The sequence below is a fragment of the Ostrea edulis genome, chromosome 5 (assembly GCF_947568905.1).
Source record: "Ostrea edulis chromosome 5, xbOstEdul1.1, whole genome shotgun sequence".
In the NCBI taxonomy this organism is placed as follows: domain Eukaryota; kingdom Metazoa; phylum Mollusca; class Bivalvia; order Ostreida; family Ostreidae; genus Ostrea; species Ostrea edulis.
In genome coordinates, this window is record NC_079168.1 from 92690922 (window position 1) to 92701618 (window position 10697).

At 34.3% G+C, this 10697-nt stretch overlaps 1 protein-coding gene across 4 annotated transcripts in view; it reads right to left on the bottom strand.

Annotated features, from left to right (window-relative positions):
- The window catches only part of LOC125650906 (3-hydroxyanthranilate 3,4-dioxygenase-like), a 50876-nt gene that overhangs the window by 3933 nt on the left and 36246 nt on the right, over positions 1–10697 (bottom strand). For all 4 annotated transcript variants that reach the window (XM_056139328.1, XM_056139330.1, XM_048879484.2 and 1 more), the window contains exon 8: positions 3291–3439. In XM_056139328.1, the coding sequence (XP_055995303.1) occupies positions 3291–3439 (149 nt within the window). The remainder of the gene's footprint in view (positions 1–3290; positions 3440–10697) is intronic.

Genomic DNA, 10697 nt, shown 5'->3' on the forward strand with positions numbered 1-10697 from the left:
GTCCGAAATAGGTTTTCACTTGCCTCGGGCCATTGGAAAACCATTAATGTTGATCCCTGCAGATTATGCATAGATCCCAGAATAGCTGGAATGGTCTGCACTTGGTTTGTTTTGGAAAGAACGTGTAAAAGACAAACTGTCTTTTAAAAGTATTTTTATTCATATCTTTACAATGGTAGTTTTTTGTATGCATATTGAACAGTTTTTTGTTTTATTTCATTCCTAGTATTGATATCTGTATTAAAATCTAACATAACAAGAGGCCCACAGGACTTATCAGTCACCTGAATATCAGTTAAAAGGATCACTAAAGCCCAAGGGCAATAAATTTTCTGTTCTGCATATCTAAGCTATAATTGTAATATTCAGCAGCAATATAAAACAAAATGTTTTCTTAAAACATAAATGCCCCTGAAAGAGCCCATACTGATGAAAAGCTTTGCATAATATAATATACCATTATATTAACTCTTTATGACTATTTTGGACCCTGGGGACGCGAAATTCACAATTTTTGTAGCTTTTACATAGATTCAGCAAAATTAAAGAAGTCTTTTAATTGAATCATAAAGACATTTAATCACTATGACCACACCCTGGCACCAAAACCCCTTACCCCAAGGATTATGAAATTTACCATATTGGTAAAGGGTTATCTGCTTCTTCTAAATATCCTTTTGATTCAATTTTGTATCAATAGTTTTTTTTTAACATCAAACAAAATATTGTTTAATATGGCATGTCCAGAAGTAAAGGAGAAGACATTTTAGCCTGTTCTGATCACCTGTTGTCAGTCGTCTGTCCATTTGTAAACTTTTTACATTTTTGACTTCTTCTCTAGAACCACCTGGCCTATTTCAACCAAACTTGGCCAAAAGCATCCTTGGGTGAAGGGCTTTCAAATTTGTTCAAATGAAGGGCCATGTCCCCTTTAAAGGGGAGATAATTACAACAAGAGGCCCACAGTCCTTATCGGTCACCTGAGTACTAGTGATAAAGTATCACTACTCCCAAGGGACCCTATGAAATCTAGAAAAAATTTCCTGTTCTGAATATCTAAGCTAAATTCTAATGTTTAGCTACAGTATAAAAAAGATGTGTTCTTAAAACTTCACTGCCCTCATAAGTGCATACACTGATGAAAGGCTTTAGATATTAAATATAATTATAGGTGTATTAACATAAAAACATCAAAAGATATGACTAATTTGGACCCCTATCCTGTAGAGTCAAATCCCTGGGTTGTGAAATTCCCCATTTTTTTGTACATCTTTTTCTGCTATTCCTAAGTATGCATTTAGATTTTATTCAGTATCAGAAAAATTACACATAAATACTATATTCTAAGTTTGGCCCCACCCTGGGGTCAGAACCCCTACTCTGGGGATTATCAAATTTACAATTTTGGTTAAAGACTACCTGCTCTTTCTAAATATCCATTTAGTTTCAATTTAGTATCATTAACACTAAAGATGTTATTTAAGTGTTTTACACATAAACATTATATAGTAAGTTTGGCCTGCACCCTGATGTCAGAACCCCATACCCTGGGAATCATGAAATTTACAATTGTGTTAGAGGTCTTCCTGCTCCACATCACTGTGCACTTAGTTTTTCTTAAACATTTGTGGTTCTAGAGAAGAAGAATTTTAAAAAATTGGTAAATTTTGGGCAGTTTTTACCCCGACCCTAAGGCCCCAGGGGTGCAGGAATCCTGAAATTTACAATTTATGTTCCCCTTGTTCCTAAGATGCTTCATACCAAATTTGAAAAGAATTGGACTGCTAGTTATCAAGAAGCTGAAATTGTTCAATTGTTAATGCAAGACGCATGTCGCACGACGGCTACCAATTGCAATAGCTAGGTCACCTGAGTAAACTCAGGTGACCTAAAAATATGTGTCTTTATTCAATACTGGTGTCTTTAAGAAGAGGCTGAATCTTTTATTTTTCTGTTTGTAATGTATCCTGGAATATACAAATTTGTATTTTAAACACCATATATAGCTTTAACCCTCTCAGACTGAATGTTTGAATATAATGATACAGACATGACCATTTGTTCTTTAGTTTGAATTTATACAGAGCATAAAATCAATAATTATGCACGTTGAATAATTCTCACTCCTATAGGCTAGCTATAAAATTTTTGCATACTATATCTTTTTTTTTTCATTCAAAATAAAATATTGATTTGTTTATTCCAATGTGTTTTAATTATTACCTTCCTTGTCAAAAATAAGCAATTTACCATGCCTGACATGTATATTCATTTTACAATGGATCATTATAATTCCTTTCCCAACATTTCTTCATGATCGAATTTATCATTATTAGGCCAAGTAAAATTAATTAGTAGATTATCATTCCCGTCCGCCCCTTGAAAATCGCCCCGCCCCGATTTTTTTATTTTTCAAAATTACAATTTCCAGATATTTTTATGTCCGGTCCAATATCGTAAACGTACTTTGTTTCACTTTGCCTTTTAGAAACCCAAATACACATGTAATTATGATTTATAAAGCCTTTTCTCAATGAGAGAAGGCATTTTCGAGGTCAAGAATACCATGGCAAAAAATAACAAATAAAAAATAAAATCCTCCCACCCGCCCCATTTTTTTGTGAAGTTTGAATGATAATCTACTAATTAATTTTACTTGGCCTTATACTTAAATCATTTCATGTTTAATCAAGCCAAATAATGCCTAAAAATCAAAGAGTGAAGGCTAGTGCATAGCATTTCCTGCAAACCATTGAAAAACTGGGCAGCATTTCGTGCGAAGCATTCTATGCAAACCATTCTTTGTTCTATGCAAGAATCATTTCGTACCATTCAGCGTTCTGTGCAAGAATTGTTTCGTACCATTCAGGATTCTGTGCAAGAATCGTTGCGTACCATTCAGCATTCTGTGCAAGAATTGTTTCGTACCATTCAGCATTCTGTGCAAGAATTGTTTCGTACCATTCAGCATTCTGTGCAAGAATCGTTTCGTACCATTCAGCATTCTGTGCAAGAATTGTTTCGTACCATTCAGCATTCTGTGCAAGAATCATTTCGTACCATTCCGTGCAAGCAGTGTAGTACTCGCTGCACACTTCAGTGTTTTTATTGCAATCTTTATGTCACATATGACCATGGTGAATTGTTTTCAAGTTATGGACCAGGCACAAATTCATGCACAGACACATACTGACTGGGTGACTCTTATATTCCTAGGTATATAGACTTCGTTCTATGCCCATGTTAAGGAACCCAGAATAATGTAGGGAAAACACTTAATTTGATCTTACCTGAAACTGATTGTTTTCTCCAAACAAGTTGATCTTCCTCTTCTCTTCCAGCTCCTGCCGCTTTTCATCAATAAATGTGTGCAAGTTGAAAGGGTCCTGTAGTGATCTCTTGCTATCTAGGACAATGGGTGGATTCTCAGGAATGGTTCCTATGGAAAAATTATTTTAAAAATTATATAAAATCACAACTTATTCAGTGTGCGAAACTTGCTTTTCTGTACTATACACACTCAATTTTAGTCTACTAAAATTTCGAAATCTACAGACCCGACTGATTTACTGTAGACCAACAATAGAGTAACAAATACCAGTACCCTTAATTTTTACTGTACTCTTTATAAAATTTGTACTACATTTCTTTCACAACTTGAGACAGATTTAAGCAGGATCATTTATGACACTGTTTATTCTTGGTGATTTTCTAAAGCCTAATTTGTAGAAGTAGAGGAGGCTAATAATAACTGAACTAAAGAATGTCAAAACATGTGTAACTTTTCTGTGTTGAGAAGGTAAATATATAATTATGGTGCCCATTTGCAATGCCTTCAAAATAGCATACTTTATTTACTGTGGGATTTACACCATGTAAAGGTAAGAAATGCATGTTCATTATGATAGGGAGTCAATAGGATGACTTTAAAGGCGAAATATTGTTAATAATGCGTATAAAAAACTTAAGTTGGTTGGAAGAAACACAATGTATACAACTTTTATAAGACCTGTATAAGAATATGCCTCTGTAGTTTGAGATGGATGTGCGGGTTTTGATTCACATCAGTTTGAAAAAATCAATTATTGGCTGCCAGGATAGTATCTGGTCTTCCAATTTTCACTTCACTAGATTCACTTATTTTGAAACTGGGTGGGATTCTCTTTCTGATAGAAGACAAACAGTTAAATTTACAAATATGTTTCAAATCCATAACAATTAATTTAGTTCCCCAATATTTGAAAGAAATTTGTCCAATTAATATTCGCAGAAATTTATCATAAAATACCCGTAATTCTAGCGATTACACACTTTCTAGATGCAGACTTGAATTATATAAAAAGTCATTTAGTTAGAAAATGAAACTAGCTGCTGAGCTCAGAAATAAGGGATATAACTTCAATTGATAAATTAAAACAAGAGGCCCATGGGCCACATCACTCACCTGAGTCACCTTGGCCCATATCTGAAGACTTTCCATATATATTTGCATGTAAAACCAGCTTAGTCCCTATTATGGCCCCAACTACCCCTGGAGGCCACGATTTTTGCAAACTTGAATCTACACTATGTCAGAAAGCTTTCATGTAAATGTCAACTTCTTTGGACCAATGGTTCTTGAGAAGAAGATTTTTAAAGATTTTCCCTATATTTGTATGTAAACCTTTGATCCCCCCTTGTGGCCCCATCCTACCCCCAGGGGCCATGATTTGAACAAACTTGAATCTGTACTATGTCAGAAAGTTTTCATGTAAAAATCAGCTTTTCTGGCTCAATGGTTCTTGAGAAGATTTTTCCTATATGAAAGGAGTCACGTGACCAGCGATTGATACAGAAGTGCCATTTTCGCTCTGGTCTTTTCGACTATTTTTGACCATTTCTAGTGTTTGGATTATTACAAAAACTTGCATATACCTTGATAATATAGTGGTTGTGATTGACCCAGATATTTTGGTATTTATCTTTTTGGATTATACGAGTTTTTGAAGATTTGAAATGAGAATACTCATCTGCAGTGACAACAGTTCATTGCCGTGTGTATATATTTATTTGTGTTTGGAAACTTTTGGTGGTGAGTAGCTTTTACTACATAACAATGGAAAAAATGCTTAAACCGGTTTACTTGAGGAACCGTGATATGCAAATAGACAAAAGTAAATTTATTACAGACTATGCTATTGCAATGACCGTAGGTAAGGTTATTGACGATACTAAATGCGTACAAAGGGACCGTGATCTTTGGCGCATTTATGCTGGATCCAAAGCCAGTAGAAATGTGCTGTGTACTAACGGTTTTGACCTAGAATGTCGCCACATAGATGTTTTTGAAACAAATCCTTTTTCTGCTGGAACTGAAAACCAGATGAGAAAATAATATGTGTCTTAGTAAAAGGAATTCCATTATCTGTAGAAGATGACTGCATTAAAAATATGCTTTTGAAAATGGGAGCCAAACTTACTAGTGACATTAAATATGAAAAGATTCGAAATCCATCTACACGGAAAATGACAGAAATTTTGAACGGAAATCGTTTCATTTACATGGAACCACTCGCAGAGGGTAAATTTTTACCAAGGACATCATTCTGCGCCGGTTTAAAATGCACGATTTACCATGAAGGTCAGCCAAACACAGAACGGAAAAAATTGTGTACGAACTGCTGGGCTAACGATCACCTTAGATTTCAGTGTGAATATGAAAAGGGTTGTCGCATTTGCAAGGAGATAGGTCACGCTCCAGGTTCAGACAAATGCACACATTATGCTTCAAATCAGAACAACATAATTGTATTCAGTGGGAGAGATGACATTCTGTCAAACTTTTTTCCATCTGAATTTAAAGTTTTTGGTCAAACATTTTTGTCCTCTGAACAGGCTTTTCAGCATATCAAAGCCATGAGATGTGGAGATTTACATAGAGCCAATCTGATCATGAAGGTGGAATCCGCTATAGATGCCAAAAAGATCGGCAATCAAGTGATGCTTTCGGACCAGTGGTTTGATATGTGTGATGATGTGATGCGCAACATCATTAAAGCTAAACTCGCTCAGTGCCAGAAATTTTGTGAAGCACTTCTCAAATCCACCAAAAACTCTATATTTGTTGAAGCTGCATGCATATGATGACTATTGGGGTTCGTGACTCAACAAAATTGGAACACTCAATACGTCCATTGAACATTGGCCGGGAAGCAACGAGTTGGGCCGATTATACTCGGAGTTAGCGAGGGGCGTGCGAAACAGCCAATCAGGAATGCGTTCAAGGAGGGGAACGGTAAAGTGACTCAATACTAAGTGCGTTGTCTTCCAAAATAATTACATGCACTAACATGGAACTTTTAAAAGTCAAATCAATAAACTGCCGAGGATTAAATCAATAAACTGCCGAGGATTAAATCAATAAACTGACGAGGTTTAAATACTGATGAAAAAAGACAAAAGATCTATACATGGATAAAGGACTCTGAAGACGATATAATTTTCTTACAGGAAACTCATTACATTAAAGAAAACGAATTTAAGTACAATGCTAGGTGGCATGGGAAATCTTTTCATTGCTTTTCAGATTCTGTATTCAGTAGGGGGGTTAGTATTCTATTTAAGAAGGACGTTGGATTTGATATAATAAGCATACACAAATCTAATGATGGGAGAAAACTCTTGGTTAATATTTCTATTGATGATCAATTGATTACATTAGCTAACGTATATGCACCTAATAATCTTAATGATAGATGTGATTTCTTTAAGAGAATGCAAACATGGATTAATCAACATGCACATTCACTAGAAAATTTAATGCTATGTGGTGATTTTAATTGTATATTAGATAATGTAAGTGATAAATGTGGCAATATTTTGAGAAAATGCTTACTTAACTTAAATTTATGTGATATATGGAATGAATTGCATCCAGACAAAACTGGATATACTTGATGTGATGCAAGCGACGCCCCCAGAAGTCGTAGTGATTACATATTTATCACAAAGCTTTTTATGTATGAAATCAAAGGTGTTGTTATTAGACGAATACCCGGTACTCATTCAAATGGCACTAGAATGAGCGATCATCGATGTTTGTCATTACATATATTAAGGAATAAGAACGAGAGAGGTCCAGGTTACTGGAAATTTAATGTATCCTTACTGCAAGATGAAAGTTTTGTTTTGGACATGAAATCATATATTAAAAAATTTGATAATTTTAGTGCAGACCTACAAGTATCATAGGAAAATTCTAAATATGGTATCAAATCTTTTTGTATCAGCTTTTCATCACGTGTAAACAAAAAAATCAAAGAAAGAATAAGGTATATTGAGAACAAAATATTTAGTATAGAAAATATGAATTCATTTTTAATAGACATGAACGAAAAAAGAAATCTTGAAAATGAACTAAATGTTTTAATTGATCGAAAAGCAGTTGGTGCTCAAATAAGATCACGAGCTAATTGGATTGAAAATGGTGAAAAGGGTTCAGCATATTTTATGGGTTTGGAAAAGAGTCGTCAGTCCAAAAATACAATTAAGCAACTGTTCAATGAGAAAAATAAAGTTATACATAAAGATGAAGATATTTTGAAAACCATGTGTGACTTTTATGAAAAATTATATACAAATCAAAAAGAAAACGAAAATTGTGAATTGAATGATTATATTTACAAAATACAAGTTTTGAGAATGCTTTAAGTGATGATGACAAGAATATGTTAAACCAATTTCCAGATCTTAATTGATGAATATACGGATGCCTTATTTGATATGAAGGAGAACAAATCTCCTGGTCCAGATGGAATATACCATCAGAGTTTTATAAGAAATTTTGGAATGAGCTAAAGGGTAATTTTTATTCTTGCACGAAAAGTTCATATGAAAAAGAATCACTTACGTATTCACAACGTTTATCTGTCATTTCACTATTGTATAAAAAAGGAGATAAAAGACACCTGAATATATAGACCTATCAGCCTTACCAATACAGATTATAAGATTTTAGCCTTTGTATTAGCAAAAAGATTACAAAAAATATTGGAAAATGTTATATCAAAGGATCAGTCTGCCTACATAAAAGACCGATATACTGGTATGAATGCTAGACTTATTGTTGACATTTTTGAATATTGTGAAAATAATAATGAAGAGGCAATTTTACTTTTACTAGATTTTCAAAAGGCGTTCGATTCTGTCGAATGGACATTATGATAAAAACACTAGAGTGCTTTAATTTTGGTCAAGAATTCATCAAATGGATTCAAATTCTATACAAAAATCCTGCTTTTAGACTTAAGAAATATTTTATGCGAATACAAAATCATGAGTAAAGTATTATTTTTAGAAAGCTAATTTGAATTTTCAAGATTTACCCTATCAAAACCTGCGCTTGAAACTCATCTTTGAAATTATATCAATGAAAAAACCTCTTGAAATAACTGATATTTCATCGAAAAAGATGTATACCATTTTTGTTCAAAGGAAACTTCATACCCCCTCTGTATCAATCCTACTATAGCAGAACTTTAAATAATATTAATAAACTCTCCTGGAGTCTCATTTACAAAAACAAAATCGTAGATATGTATGAAAACAAGAGGCCCATGGGCCACATCGCTCACCTGAGTCACCTTGGCCCATATCTGAAGACTTTCCATATATATTTGCATGTAAAACCAGCTTAGTCCCTATTATGGCCCAAACTACCCTTTGCAAACTTGAATCTACACTATGTCAGAAAGCTTTCATGTAAATGTCAACTTCTTTGGCCCAATGGTTCTTGAGAAGAAGATTTTTAAAGATTTTCCCTATATTTGTATGTAAAACTTTGACCCCCCCCCACTTGTGGCCCCATCCTACCCCCGGGGGCCATGATTTGAACAAACTTGAATCTGCACTATGTCAGAAAGTTTTCATGTAAAAATCAGCTTTTATGGCCCAGTGGTTCTTGAGAAAAAGATTTTAGCTATATATTTGTATGTAAAACTTTGATCCCTCTTGTGGCCCCAGGCATCCAACCCCCGGAGCCCATGATTTGAACAAACTTGAATCTGCATTATGTCAGGAAGCTTTCATGTAAATCTCAGCTTTTCTGGCTTAGTGGTTCTGGAGAAGAAGATTTTTAAAGTTTTTCCCTATATATTTGTATGTAAAACTTTGATCCCTGCTTGTGGCCCCATCCTACCCCCGGGGGCCATGATTTGAACAAATTTGAATCTGCAATATGTCAGGAAGCTTTCAGCTCTTCTGGCCCAGTGGTTCTTGAGAAGAAGATTTTTAAATGACCCCACCCTATTTTTGCATTTTTGTGATTATCTCCCCTTTGAAAGGGACATGGCCCTTCATTTGAACAAACTTGAAAGCCCTTCACCCAAGGATGCTTTTGGCCATGTTTGGTTGAAATTGGCCCAGTGGTTCTGGAGAAGAAGTCGAAAATGTGAAAAGTTTAACAGTCAGACGGACAGACAGACAGACGACGGACAAAAAACGATCAGAAAAAAAGGTAGCAGAATTTAATTTTAAACTTCTCAATAATCTTCTATGTAACAAATCTTTTCTCATGAAAATAAAGAAAACCAAATCAAACGTGTGAATTTTGTATAGAAAATGTTGAAGACAATGAACACTTAATTGATTTATTTTTGTGAAAATGTAAAGCATATGTGGGAAATAACGTCAAAGGTTGTCAAATATGACATCAAATGGAAACACATTCTTATATATATTGGATTTTATTTTGAAAACAACCACAGAATTGTCATTTTGAATAACGTAATTTCTACTATAGCAACTGTTATTTACAAATACAAGATGTACTGTAGAATCAAAGAAATTGAAGAAAGTACCGAAAATATATACATGCATGTTAAAGCTTCTTTAAAGATGTACTCTCATGTATACAAAAAGCTACATATAGATTTCAATGATATGTTTGAAAAAATTAATAATATATTGTGATGCGATTATATATATATATATATATCAATGTTTTCTTGTTATCAAGACATGCGCCCGAATGTCTTGAACATTGTAAGGGCACTTTGAAGTATGAATAAACTATTCAAAAAAACAAAAACAAAAACAACAAAAAAAGATTTTTCCTATATATTTGTATGTAAAACTTTGATCCCCTATTGTGACCCCATTCAACCCTCGGGGCCCATGATTTGAACAAACTTGAATCTGCATTATGTCAGGAAGCTTTCATGTAAATCTCAGCTTTTCTGGCTTAGTGGTTCTTGAGAAGAAGATTTTTAAAGTTTCCCCCTATATATTTGTATGTAAAACTTTGATCCCTGCTTGTGGCCCCATCCTACCCCCGGGGGCTATGATTTGAACAAACTTGAATCTGCACTATGTCAGAAAGTTTTCATGTAAAAATCAGCTCTTCTGGCTCAGTGGTTCTTGAGAAGAAGATTTTTAAAGATTTTTCCTATATATTTGTATGTAAAACTTTGATCCCCTATTGTGGCCCCATCCAACCCCCAGGGCCCATGATTTGAACAAACTTGAATCTGCATTATGTCAGGAAGCTTTCATGTAAATCTCAGCTTTTCTGGCTTAGTGGTTCTGGAGAAGAAGATTTTTAAAAGTTTTTCCCTATATGTATGTAAAACTTTGATCCCCCTTGTGGCCCCATCCTACCCCCGGGGGCCATGATTTGAACAAATTTGAATCTGCAATATGTCAGGAAGCTTTCAGGTAAA